General features: G+C 52.3%; 2 protein-coding genes and 1 long non-coding RNA gene across 4 annotated transcripts in view; 1 reads left to right on the top strand and 2 right to left on the bottom strand.

Annotated features, from left to right (window-relative positions):
- LOC148662306 (class I histocompatibility antigen, F10 alpha chain-like) overlaps positions 1–14035 on the bottom strand; it is a 109895-nt gene that overhangs the window by 40830 nt on the left and 55030 nt on the right. The window lies entirely within an intron of this gene.
- LOC148662309 (antigen peptide transporter 2-like) overlaps positions 1–14035 on the bottom strand; it is a 15288-nt gene continuing 1253 nt past the window's right edge. The window contains exons 2-12 of one of the 2 annotated variants that reach the window (XM_088631852.1): positions 13464–13982; positions 13030–13144; positions 12650–12780; positions 12027–12232; positions 11390–11587; positions 9196–9324; positions 8763–8951; positions 7638–7811; positions 6393–6552; positions 2534–2670; positions 1–1851 (exon numbers count right to left, since the gene is read on the bottom strand). In XM_088631852.1, the coding sequence (XP_088487978.1) occupies positions 1648–1851; positions 2534–2670; positions 6393–6552; positions 7638–7811; positions 8763–8951; positions 9196–9324; positions 11390–11587; positions 12027–12232; positions 12650–12780; positions 13030–13144; positions 13464–13977 (2157 nt within the window). In that variant the 5' untranslated portion in view covers positions 13978–13982 and the 3' untranslated portion in view covers positions 1–1647. Of the gene's footprint in view, positions 1852–2011; positions 2115–2533; positions 2671–6392; positions 6553–7637; positions 7812–8762; positions 8952–9195; positions 9325–11389; positions 11588–12026; positions 12233–12649; positions 12781–13029; positions 13145–13463; positions 13983–14035 lie in introns of those variants that run through there. The other variant, XM_088631853.1, reaches the window with a different exon arrangement.
- LOC148662310 (uncharacterized) lies at positions 7808–8765 on the top strand. Its single transcript, XR_015936777.1, has 3 exons — positions 7808–8010; positions 8153–8520; positions 8663–8765. It is a non-coding gene; the product is annotated as an uncharacterized LOC148662310 (long non-coding RNA).

Below are 14035 nucleotides of genomic sequence, written 5' to 3' on the forward strand. Positions count from 1 at the left end.
TTTTTTTAAAGATTTTTTATTTATTTATGCTTAACAAAACAACAAACATTACAATACAAACAAGAGTACATATAACAATTCCAAACAAAAATATCGTCAGGGGTACATACTACTACATCAATTCAAGTTATGAAAAAAGATTAAACAAATTAAGTAAAAATAATGTCCGCACCGCTTTCCTTTTTTTTGCATTTTGAAATAGTCTGCAAATACCCCTTAACTTCCATTTTAAAATGCTCAAACACAGGGTACCTCCCAGACCACTTCATTTTATGTATGTGATAACGTGCCAATATAATAATTAAATGTATTACAAAAGAAATGTTTATATTGTTTTCACTGGGGCTGAAACTTAACATAATATCTTTTTCAACAAAACAAATATCAATATTCGTCTCTTCTTTTAAATAATTCTGCAGCTTAGTCCAGAACATTTTTACCCTGGGACATAACCAAAACAAATGCTGAATAGTTTCAGGGCTATTGTCACAAAAAACACATTTGTCATCTATATTAATTTTAAATCGTTGGGTAATGGAGTCTTAATCTACCGCGTCTAGGAAGTTTGTAGCCGAGCCGGAAAGGACGACACCGTCACCATGGCAGCCGGGCGGGGTCAGAGGTTAAACTCGGCGTTTCCGGCGAGGCCAACCTGCCCGGCGGCTCGCTGCCCGGCGACCAGTGACGCGGCGACGCTGATTGGCTGAAAAACGAGCTCTCCCGTAGCCAATAGGAATCCCGAAATAGGTTTTTTCTTTAATGCAGTATTTTTAGTGACACCCCAATCCTTTCACCCCTACCTGCAGCAGTTTTACCGTAAAGGAACAAGACAGGCTTAATTCCAGTTTCTTTAGGCGTCACATCACCCCAGTGTAGTGTGGTCTCCCTTAAGAACATAATTCATTTGCTCATTAGTAGGTAAATAACCCTAAGGTCCTACAGAAGAGCCTCCTGTCCTGACTGGAGGAGCTCACCCAGCTGTGTCTGTAGAGAAGCCGGGGTATCGGCTTCAACCACAGGGCTGGGCAGCCTGTTCCCCACCCCCACCCCCCTCTGTGTACAGCAGAGCCTCCTGTCCTGACTGGAGGAGCTCACCCAGCTGTGTCTGGAGAGAAGCCAGGGTATCGGCTTCAACCACAGGGCTGGGCAGCTTGTTCCCCACCCCCACCCCCCTCTGTGTACAGCAGAGCCTCCTGTCCTGACTGGAGGAGCTCACCCAGCTTGTTCCCCACCCCCACCCCCCACTGTGTACAGCAGAGCCTCCTGTCCTGACTGGAGGAGCTCACCCAGCTGTGTCTGGAGAGAAGCCAGGGTATCGGCTTCAACCACAGGGCTGGGCAGCCTGTTCCCCACCCCCACCCCTCTCTGTGTACAGTAGAGCCTCCTGTCCTGACTGGAGGAGCTCACCCAGCTGTGTCTGGAGAGAAGCCAGGGTATCGGCTTCAACCACAGGGCTGGGCAGCTTGTTCCCCACCCCCACCCCCCTCTGTGTACAGTAGAGCCTCCTGTCCTGACTGGAGGAGCTCTCCCAGCTGTGTCTGGAGAGAAGCCAGGGTATCGGCTTCAACCACAGGGCCGATTTATATTGATACTCTTGTCCTGTTATGAATCTATTGTGTTGGACAGGAGGCTGTTGCATCCATGTGGTCACTGGTCACCGTTCTCCTCGGTGAAGAGCCGCTCCCTCAGCCTGTAGTAGCTCCCCCTGCTGGCCATCAGCTCCTGGTGCGTGCCCTGCTCCAGCACCCTCCCCCCGTCAATCACAATGATCTGATCGGCCCTCTCCACCGTCTTCAGCCTGTGAGCCACAACCAGCACTGTCCGAGAGCAGCCAGAGAGAGCCTGCTGGATCTGAGACACACACACACAGTATTACTACACACACACACAGTATCACTGCACTGACACTGAGACACACACACAGTATTACTACACACACACAGTATCACTGCACTGACACTGAGACACACACACAGTATTACTACACACACACAGTATCACTGCACTGACACTGAAACACACACACAGTATTACTACACACACACAGTATCACTGCACTGACACTGAGACACAACCAGCACTGTCCGAGAGCAGCCAGAGAGAGCCTGCTGGATCTGAGACACACACACACAGTATTACTACACACACACAGTATCACTGCACTGACACTGAGACACACACACAGTATCACTGCACTGACACTGAGACACAACTAGCACTGTCCGAGAGCAGCCAGAGAGAGCCTGCTGGATCTGAGACACACACACACAGTATTACTACACACACACAGGATCACTGCACTGACACAGAGACACACACACACAGTATCACTGCACTGACACTGAGACACACACACACAGTATTACTACACACACAGTATCACTGCACTGACACTGAGACACACACACAGTATTACTACACACACAGTATTACTGCACTGACACAGACACACACACAGTATCACTGCACTGACACTGAGACACACAGAGAGACACTCGCTGTCACACAGTGGGGTCAGGACAGTCACACTGACCGCGTGCTCACTGTCAGCGTCCAGACAGCTGGTGGCCTCGTCCAGGATGAGGATCTGGGGGTCTCTGATCAGAGCTCTGGCGATGGCGATGCGCTGCTTCTCTCCCCCAGAGAGCTGGGCGCCCCGATCCCCCACATCTGAAACAGCGCAGTGGAGGTGAGTGACTCTACATCACTGTGTCAGTGTGTCACTGTATCTATATCAGTACAGTGTCACCTGTGTCGTAGCTCTGCTCCAGCGCAGTGAGGAGTGACTCTACATCACTGTGTCAGTGTTACTGTATCTATATCAGTACAGTGTCACCTGTGTCGTAGCTCTGCTCCAGCGCAGTGAGGAGTGACTCTACATCACTGTGTCAGTGTGTCACTGTATCTATATCAGTACAGTGTCACCTGTGTCGTAGCCCTGCTCCAGCGCAGTGAGGAGTGACTCTACATCACTGTGTCAGTGTGTTACTGTATCTATATCAGTACAGTGTCACCTGTGTCGTAGCCCTGCTCCAGCGCAGTGAGGAGTGACTCTACATCACTGTGTCAGTGTGTTACTGTATCTATATCAGTCCAGTGTCACCTGTGTCGTAGCCCTGCTCCAGCGCAGTGAGGAGTGACTCTACATCACTGTGTCAGTGTGTTACTGTATCTATATCAGTACAGTGTCACCTGTGTCGTAGCTCTGCTCCAGCGCAGTGAGGAGTGACTCTACATCACTGTGTCAGTGTGTCACTGTATCTATATCAGTACAGTGTCACCTGTGTCGTAGCCCTGCTCCAGCGCAGTGAGGAGTGACTCTACATCACTGTGTCAGTGTGTTACTGTATCTATATCAGTACAGTGTCACCTGTGTCGTAGCCCTGCTCCAGCGCAGTGAGGAGTGACTCTACATCACTGTGTCAGTGTGTTACTGTATCTATATCAGTACAGTGTCACCTGTGTCGTAGCTCTGCTCCAGCGCAGTGAGGAGTGACTCTACATCACTGTGTCAGTGTGTTACTGTATCTATATCAGTACAGTGTCACCTGTGTCGTAGCCCTGCTCCAGCGCAGTGAGGAGTGACTCTACATCACTGTGTCAGTGTGTTACTGTATCTATATCAGTACAGTGTCACCTGTGTCGTAGCCCTGCTCCAGCGCAGTGAGGAGTGACTCTACATCACTGTGTCAGTGTGTCACTGTATCTATATCAGTACAGTGTCACCTGTGTCGTAGCCCTGCTCCAGCGCAGTGAGGAGTGACTCTACATCACTGTGTCAGTGTGTTACTGTATCTATATCAGTACAGTGTCACCTGTGTCGTAGCTCTGCTCCAGCGCAGTGAGGAGTGACTCTACATCACTGTGTCAGTGTGTTACTGTATCTATATCAGTACAGTGTCACCTGTGTCGTAGCCCTGCTCCAGCGCAGTGAGGAGTGACTCTACATCACTGTGTCAGTGTGTCACTGTATCTATATCAGTACAGTGTCACCTGTGTCGTAGCCCTGCTCCAGCGCAGTGAGGAGTGACTACATCACTGTGTCAGTGTGTTACTGTATCTATATCAGTACAGTGTCACCTGTGTCGTAGCTCTGCTCCAGCGCAGTGAGGAGTGACTCTACATCACTGTGTCAGTGTGTTACTGTATCTATATCAGTACAGTGTCACCTGTGTCGTAGCTCTGCTCCAGCGCAGTGAGGAGTGACTCTACATCACTGTGTCAGTGTGTTACTGTATCTATATCAGTACAGTGTCACCTGTGTCGTAGCTCTGCTCCAGCGCAGTGAGGAGTGACTCTACATCACTGTGTCAGTGTGTCACTGTATCTATATCAGTACAGTGTCACCTGTGTCGTAGCCCTGCTCCAGCGCAGTGAGGAGTGACTCTACATCACTGTGTCAGTGTGTCACTGTATCTATACCAGTACAGTGTCACCTGTGTCGTAGCCCTGCTCCAGCGCAGTGAGGAGTGATTCTACATCACTGTGTCAGTGTGTCACTGTATCTATATCAGTACAGTGTCACCTGTGTCGTAGCCCTGCTCCAGCGCAGTGAGGAGTGACTCTACATCACTGTGTCAGTGTGTTACTGTATCTATATCAGTACAGTGTCACCTGTGTCGTAGCTCTGCTCCAGCGCAGTGAGGAGTGACTCTACATCACTGTGTCAGTGTGTCACTGTATCTATATCAGTACAGTGTCACCTGTGTCGTAGCCCTGCTCCAGCGCAGTGAGGAGTGACTCTACATCACTGTGTCAGTGTGTCACTGTATCTATATCAGTACAGTGTCACCTGTGTCGTAGCCCTGCTCCAGCGCAGTGAGGAGTGACTCTACATCACTGTGTCAGTGTGTCACTGTATCTATATCAGTACAGTGTCACCTGTGTCGTAGCCCTGCTCCAGCGCAGTGAGGAGTGACTCTACATCACTGTGTCAGTGTGTTACTGTATCTATACCAGTACAGTGTCACCTGTGTCGTAGCCCTGCTCCAGCGCAGTGAGGAGTGACTCTACATCACTGTGTCAGTGTGTCACTGTATCTATATCAGTACAGTGTCACCTGTGTCGTAGCTCTGCTCCAGCGCAGTGAGGAGTGACTCTACATCACTGTGTCAGTGTGTTACTGTATCTATATCAGTACAGTGTCACCTGTGTCGTAGCCCTGCTCCAGCGCAGTGAGGAGTGACTCTACATCACTGTGTCAGTGTGTTACTGTATCTATATCAGTACAGTGTCACCTGTGTCGTAGCCCTGCTCCAGCGCAGTGAGGAGTGACTCTACATCACTGTGTCAGTGTGTCACTGTATCTATATCAGTACAGTGTCACCTGTGTCGTAGCCCTGCTCCAGCGCAGTGAGGAGTGACTCTACATCACTGTGTCAGTGTGTTACTGTATCTATATCAGTACAGTGTCACCTGTGTCGTAGCCCTGCTCCAGCGCAGTGAGGAGTGACTCTACATCACTGTGTCAGTGTGTTACTGTATCTATATCAGTACAGTGTCACCTGTGTCGTAGCTCTGCTCCAGCGCAGTGAGGAGTGACTCTACATCACTGTGTCAGTGTGTCACTGTATCTATATCAGTACAGTGTCACCTGTGTCGTAGCTCTGCTCCAGCGCAGTGAGGAGTGACTCTACATCACTGTGTCAGTGTGTTACTGTATCTATATCAGTACAGTGTCACCTGTGTCGTAGCCCTGCTCCAGCGCAGTGACGAGTGACTCTACATCACTGTGTCAGTGTGTCACTGTATCTATATCAGTACAGTGTCACCTGTGTCGTAGCCCTGCTCCAGCGCAGTGACGAGTGACTCTACATCACCGTGTCAGTGTGTCACTGTATCTATATCAGTACAGTGTCACCTGTGTCGTAGCCCTGCTCCAGCGCAGTGAGGAGTGACTCTACATCACTGTGTCAGTGTGTCACTGTATCTATATCAGTACAGTGTCACCTGTGTCGTAGCCCTGCTCCAGCGCAGTGAGGAGTGACTACATCACTGTGTCAGTGTGTTACTGTATCTATATCAGTACAGTGTCACCTGTGTCGTAGCTCTGCTCCAGCGCAGTGAGGAGTGACTCTACATCACTGTGTCAGTGTGTTACTGTATCTATATCAGTACAGTGTCACCTGTGTCGTAGCTCTGCTCCAGCGCAGTGAGGAGTGACTCTACATCACTGTGTCAGTGTGTCACTGTATCTATATCAGTACAGTGTCACCTGTGTCGTAGCCCTGCTCCAGCGCAGTGAGGAGTGACTCTACATCACTGTGCCAGTGTGTTACTGTATCTATATCAGTACAGTGTCACCTGTGTCGTAGCCCTGCTCCAGCGCAGTGAGGAGTGACTCTACATCACTGTGTCAGTGTGTTACTGTATCTATATCAGTACAGTGTCACCTGTGTCGTAGCCCTGCTCCAGCGCAGAGATGAAGTTGTGTGCGTTTGCACTCTCAGCTGCTCTCTGTACTCTCTCCAGCGGACAGTCTGGGAGTCCGTAGGCAATGTTGTCCCGGATGGATCCAGAGAACAGAACTGGCTCCTGACCGACCATGGACACCTGAGAGAGAGAGAGAGAGAGAGAAATCAAGTTCCTGCTCTATGCAGATGACCTGGTCCTGCTGAGAGAGAGAGCGAGCAGCCCTGAGTCACACTGAGGCGCAAGTGTAGGACAGTGGAGTATCATTACTGTGGAATAGCACAGTACTACTACTGTCACACAGCACAGTGCAGTACAGTGTTACTACTGTAGTACAGTACCAGTACCTCGCTGTGCTGTAGTACAGTGCAGTACAGTGTTATTACTGTAGTACAGTACAGTACAGTACAGTGTTATTTCTGTAGTACAGTATCAGTACCTTGCTGTGCTGTAGTACAGTGCAGTACAGTGTTATTACTGTAGTACAGTATCAGTACCTTGCTGTGCTGTAGTACAGTGCAGTACAGTGTTATTACTGCAGTACAGTATCGCTGCCTCGCTGTGCTGTAGTACAGTGCAGTACAGTGTTATTACTGCAGTACAGTGCAGTATCGGTACCTTGCTGTGCTGTAGTACAGTGCAGTACAGTGTTATTACTGCAGTACAGTATCGCTGCCTCGCTGTGCTGTAGTACAGTGCAATACAGTGTTATTACTGCAGTACAGTGTTATTACTGCAGTACAGTGCAGTATCGGTACCTCGCTGTGCTGTAGTACAGTGCAGTACAGTGTTATTACTGTAGTACAGTATCGGTGCCTCACTGTGCTGTAGTACAGTGTAGTACAGTGTTATTACTGTAGTACAGTATCGGTGCCTCACTGTGCTGTAGTACAGTGCAGTACAGTGTTATTACTGCAGTACAGTGTTATTACTGCAGTACAGTATCGGTGCCTCACTGTGCTGTAGTACAGTGCAGTACAGTGTTATTACTGCAGTACAGTGTTATTACTGCAGTACAGTATCGGTGCCTCACTGTGCTGTAGTACAGTGCAGTACAGTGTTATTACTGTAGTACAGTATCGGTGCCTCACTGTGCTGTAGTACAGTGCAGTACAGTGTTATTACTGCAGTACAGTGTTATTACTGTAGTACAGTATCGGTGCCTCACTGTGCTGTAGTACAGTGCAGTACAGTGTTATTACTGTAGTACAGTGCAGTATCAGTACCTTGCTGTGCAGGTAGCTGTGCTCGTACTCCTGCAGCAGGTGTCCGTCCAGCAGGATCTCTCCCTCCTGGGGCTCGTAGAATCTCTCCAGCAGACTCACACAGGTGGTCTTTCCTCCTCCGGAGGGTCCGACCAGAGCGGTGATCTGGCCAGCCTTCAGCTCCAGAGACAAGCCCTGTGAGAGCACAGAGGTCAGAGTGTCCACAGGGTGCCTGACTAGCAATGGAGTAACACTTCAGCACTGTTACACTGGTATTACACTGTTACAGACAGTATATAAAGGGTTCAGGGTTACTGGACTGATACAGACAGGAAACACTGTTCAGACACAGTGCTCTCTCTGCAGGGCTCGGCTCCTCAGTCACTGTATTGCTGTGACAGTTAGAGAAGGAAGGAGGAGTTATTACACATGTATTACACTGTTATGACTGTGTTATAGACAGTATATAAAGGGTTCAGGGTTACTGGACTGATACAGATAGGAAACACTGTTCAGACACAGTGCTCTCTCTGCAGGGCTCGGCTCCTCAGTCACTGTATTGCTGTGACAGTTAGAGAAGGAAGGAGGTGTTATTACACATGTATTACACTGTTATGACTGTGTTATAGACAGTATATAAAGGATTCAGGGTTACTGGACTGATACAGATAGGAAACACTGTTCAGACACAGTGCTGTCTCTGCAGGGCTCGGCTCCTCAGTCACTGTATTGCTGTGACAGTCTGAGCAGGAAGGAGGTATTATTACACGTGAATTACACTGTTATGACTGTGTTATAGACAGTATATAAAGGGTTCAGGGTTACTGGACTGATACAGACAGGAAACACTGTTCAGACACAGTGCTCTCTCTGTAGGGCTCGGCTCCTCAGTCACTGTATTGCTGTGACAGTCTGAGCAGGAAGGAGGTATTATTACACGTGTATTACACTGTTATGACTGTGTTATAGACAGTATCTAAAGGGTTCAGGGTTACTGGACTGATACAGACAGGAAACACTGTTCAGACACAGTGCTATCTCTGCAGGACTCAGCTCCTCAGTCACTGTATTGCTGTGACAGTCTGAGCAGGAAGGAGGAGTTATTACACGCGTATTACACTGGTATTACACTGTTACAGACAGTACCTGGAGGGCCGGCCGGTCGGGCCTGCTGGGGTAGCAGAAGGTGACGTTCCTGAACTGGACGTGTCCCCTCAGAGAGGGGGGCTGCAGGCTGCCCTCCGCACACACCTGGGGCCTCCTGTCCAGGTACTCGAACACCTTGCCGGCCGCGCCCACCGAGTCCAGCATTTCCCCGAAGATGTAAATCAGAGTCTGGGAGAGAATGACAGGTCACACAGGTCAGCGCCACCCGGGACGAGACACAGATCGCAGCGCGGGACTGCGGTCTCCGCCCAGCAGCTCGATTTTAGATGCAGCAAATTCCCACCGATCTCGGATCTGTCCTGGTCTGGCATCTGTGAATCTGTGGCCGTGTGTGTGTGTGTGTGTGTGTGTGTGTGTGTGTGTGTGTGTGCGTGTGTGTCGTGCGTGCGTTGTGTTGTGTTGTATGTCGTACCCTGATGTTGTCGCCCAGGTCCATCTGGTAGAGGAGGAAGGTGACCAGGTTCCCTGTGGTCATCTGTCCTGTCTGGATGAAGAGTCTCCCATAGTAGAGCATGATGACCTGCATCCCCAGAGAGACGAGCTGCAGCAGAGACACAGGGCTTAACACACTGACTGGACACTCCAGTACACTAACACTGCACTGAGAGAGAGAGGGGTTCATACAGACACACTGACTGGACACTCCAGTACATGAACACTGCACTGAGAGAGAGAGGGGTTCATACACACACACTGACTGGACACTCCAGTACATGAACACTGCACTGAGAGAGAGAGGGGTTCATACAGACACACTGACTGGACACTCCAGTACATGAACACTGCACTGAGAGAGAGAGGGGTTCATACAGACACACTGACTGGACACTCCAGTACATGAACACTGCACTGAGAGAGAGAGGGGTTAATACAGACACACTGACTGGACACTCCAGTACATGAACACTGCACTGAGAGAGAGAGGGGTTCATACAGACACACTGACTGGACACTCCAGTACATGAACACTGCACTGAGAGAGAGAGGGGTTCATACACACACACTGACTGGACACTCCAGTACATGAACACTGCACTGAGAGAGAGGGGTTCATACACACACACTGACTGGACACTCCAGTACATGAACACTGCACTGAGAGAGAGAGGGGTTCATACAGACACACTGACTGGACACTCCAGTACATGAACACTGCACTGAGAGAGAGAGGGGTTCATACAGACACACTGACTGGACACTCCAGTACATGAACACTGCACTGAGAGAGAGAGGGGTTCATACAGACACACTGACTGGACACTCCAGTACATGAACACTGCACTGAGAGAGAGAGGGGTTCATACAGACACACTGACTGGACACTCCAGTACATGAACACTGCACTGAGAGAGAGAGGGGTTAATACAGACACACTGACTGGACACTCCAGTACATGAACACTGCACTGAGAGAGAGAGGGGTTCATACAGACACACTGACTGGACACTCCAGGACATGAACACTGCACTGAGAGAGAGAGGGGTTCATACAGACACACTGACTGGACACTCCAGGACATGAACACTGCACTGAGAGAGAGAGGGGTTCATACAGACACACTGACTGGACACTCCAGTACATGAACACTGCACTGAGAGAGAGAGGGGTTCATACAGACACACACTGACTGGACACTCCAGTACATGAACACTGCACTGAGAGAGAGAGAGAGAGAGAGAGGGGTTCATACACACACACTGACTGGACACTCCAGTACATGAACACTGCACTGAGAGAGAGAGGGGTTCATACAGACACACTGACTGGACACTCCAGTACATGAACACTGCACTGAGAGAGAGAGGGGTTCATACAGACACACTGACTGGACACTCCAGGACATGAACACTGCACTGAGAGAGAGAGGGGTTCATACAGACACACTGACTGGACACTCCAGTACATGAACACTGCACTGAGAGAGAGAGGTTCACACACACACACTGACTGGACACTCCAGTACATGAACACTGCACTGAGAGAGAGAGGGGTTCACACAGACACACTGACTGGACACTCCAGTACATGAACACTGCACTGAGAGAGAGAGGGGTTCATACACACACACTGACTGGACACTCCAGTACATGAACACTGCACTGAGAGAGAGAGGGGTTCACACAGACACACTGACTGGACACTCCAGTACATGAACACTGCACTGAGAGAGAGAGGGGTTCATACACACACACTGACTGGACACTCCAGTACATGAACACTGCACTGAGAGAGAGAGGGGTTCACACACACACCCTGACTGGACACTCCAGTACATGAACACTGCACTGAGAGAGAGAGGGGTTCACACACACACCCTGACTGGACACTCCAGTACATGAACACTGCACTGAGAGAGAGAGGGGTTCATACAGACACACTGACTGGACACTCCAGTACATGAACACTGCACTGAGAGAGAGAGGGGTTCACACACACTGACTGACTGGACACTCCAGTACATGAACACTGCACTGAGAGAGAGAGGGGTTCACACACACACACTGACTGGACACTCCAGTACATGAACACTGCACTGAGAGAGAGAGGGGTTCAGAAAGACACCCTGACTGGACAGGATGTGAGGAGGACAGCGGTCTGGACTCTACCCTGCGGACGAGCCGGTACAGAGCCCCGACGGCGTCTCTCCTGGTCTTCAGGAGGTGAGTGTCCTCCAGCCTGCTGTCGTATCTCCTGGCCTCGCTCTCCTCCGTGTTGAAGCTGCGCAGAGTCCTGATGCCCGACACGGACTCGCCCGCCGCCTCGTTCGCCCTGGCCACCGAGTCCTGCACCTCCTTCAACAGCCTCTGAGTGGGGGGGGGGGGTAGAAGAGGGTCAGGCCCGGGGCGGGACACAGAGCACGTGACCTCTCTGCCCCTGGTCAGCACCACAGGGCCACCGGGACAGGAAGCATTTCCTACACCTGGGGCTGGGCACAGGAAATGCACACCTGACCAGCATGCACCTGGGGCTGGGCACAGGAAGTGCACACCTGACCAGCATGCACCTGGGGCTGGGAACAGGAACCTAACCAGCATGCACCTGGGGCCTGGTGCAGGAAGTGCACACCTAACCAGCATGCATATGGGGCTGGGAACAGGAAGTGCACACCTAACAAGCATGCACCTGGGGCTGGGAACAGGAAGTGCACACCTAACCAGCATGCACCTGGGGCTGGGAACAGGAAGTGCTTGTACACTCATGGTGGGGAGGGAAAGATGAGAGGCGAGAGGCTGGGCGACTGACCGCGTTGCGGGCGTTGTAGAGGTTCTGCAGGGCGGCCATGAGCAGCGACACGAGGAAAGGCAGCAGGGTGAGCTTCCGGGACAGGCTGAACATGAGGGCCAGCATGCCCACGGTCCTGACCACGCTGCGCAGCAGCACGTTCACGTTCTTGGCCACCGACTGGCTCAGCGGCCTGGTGTCGGCCGCCAGGCGGGAGGTCAGGTCCCCTGCGGGGGGGGGGGAGAGGGGGGGTCACTGTCTCACTCATCTCCTCCCTCAGCTGTCTCACTGTCTCACCGATCTCACTCATCTCCTCCCTCATCTGTCTCACTGTCTCACTCATCTCCACCCTCACCTGTCTCACCCATCTCCTCCCTCACCTGTCTCACTCATCTCCTCCCTCAGCTGTCACACTGTCTCACCCATCTCCACCCTCACCTGTCTCACTCATCTCCTCCCTCAGCTGTCACACTGTCTCACCCATCTCCACCCTCACCTGTCTCACTCATCTCCTCCCTCAGCTGTCACACTGTCTCACCCATCTCCTCCCTCACCTGTCACACTGTCTCACCCATCTCCTCCCTCACCTGTCTCACCTGTCTCACTGATCTCCTCCCTCACCTGTCTCACCCTGCCGGTCTCACCTGTCTTCGTGACCTCGAAGAAGCCGATCTCCTGACGGACCAGGGCTCCGAACAGCATCTCTCTGACCCTCTTGTTGAGCCGGGAGCAGGTGCACATGAACAGGCCCCCCCGCAGGCCGGCAGACAGGGACCTGAGAGAGAGAGACAGGTCAGACCGCGCTGTGACTGCAGACACACTGAGAGAGAGAGAGACAGGTCAGACTGCGCTGTGACTGCAGACACACTGAGAGAGAGAGAGACAGGTCAGGTCCCAGTGTTACTGCAGACACACTGAGAAAGAGAGAGACAGGTCTCACCTGCCCATGGAGAAGACACTGAGAGAGACAGACAGGTCTCACCTGCCCATGGAGAAGACACCGAGAGAGACAGACAGGTCTCACCTGCCAATGGAGAAGAGGCCCATGAACAGGATGGCCGTCAGGAAATTGCTCTGCTGGTACTGGGAGCCCAGGATATCGATCACCTTCCCAGTGTAGAAGGGGATAAATATCTCACCTGCCCACAGACACACAGACGGCGTTCAGTCACTGTGCACTCACAGTATTCAGACAGAGTGTTCAGTGTGCACAGACAGTGTTCTGTCAGTTTTTAGGCCGTGTGTACAGTGTTCAGACAGTTTGTTCAGTATGTACGATGTGCATTAGGTTTGTATAGTGTACAGTCGGTGTGTAGCCAGTGTTTACAGTGTTCAGTTAGTGTGTAGTGTTCAGTATTTTCAGGTGCAAGACGCCATATTCCTAATCTGCAGTCAGTGTTCAGTGTTTTCAGTGTTTGTTCAGTGTGCGACGGGGCTGCAAGGCGCTACATCACTCACAGGCGACGGCCAGCGCGAGGAAGAGGAAGGCTCCGGCGAGGAAGGGCGCGTCGGGCCAGGAGAGGCGCAGCACGCGCAGGAAGAGCCCCCAGGCTGCCCTCTCGCCGCCCCCCGGCGCCCCGCCCTCGGGGAAGCTGCCCTCCCAGAAGAGCGCGGCGGCGGCCGTGGCCCCCAGGCGCAGCGCGACGAACCCGGGGCCCCCGGCGCCCAGGGGCCGCCCACCCAGCGCCAGGCGCCCGCTCTCGTAGGCCGGGCCCAGCAGGCACAGGGCCGCCAGCCCGCGGCGCCGCGCCCCGCCCGCCAGCCGCCACAGCGCGGCCAGACGCCACAGCGCGGCCAGACGCAGGCCCGCCAGCAGCCAGAGCCGCGCCAGGCGCTCGGGGGCGAAGGGGCCCCGCGGGGCCGGCAGCAGGAGGGAGGAGCCCCGCTCCAGCCCCGCCCACAGCGCCAGGTCGCAGGCCAGCAGCGCCGCCCACGCACACACACCGCGCAGGGCCTGAGGGAGGCCGGGCATCGCACCTGCGGGACAGAGAGAGAGAGAGTGAGCCTGCAGGGCCTGACGTCTACTGTCT

This window comes from Lepisosteus platostomus, chromosome 5 (genome assembly GCF_059453375.1).
Source record: "Lepisosteus platostomus isolate fLepPlt1 chromosome 5, fLepPlt1.hap1, whole genome shotgun sequence".
NCBI classification, from domain to species: domain Eukaryota; kingdom Metazoa; phylum Chordata; class Actinopteri; order Semionotiformes; family Lepisosteidae; genus Lepisosteus; species Lepisosteus platostomus.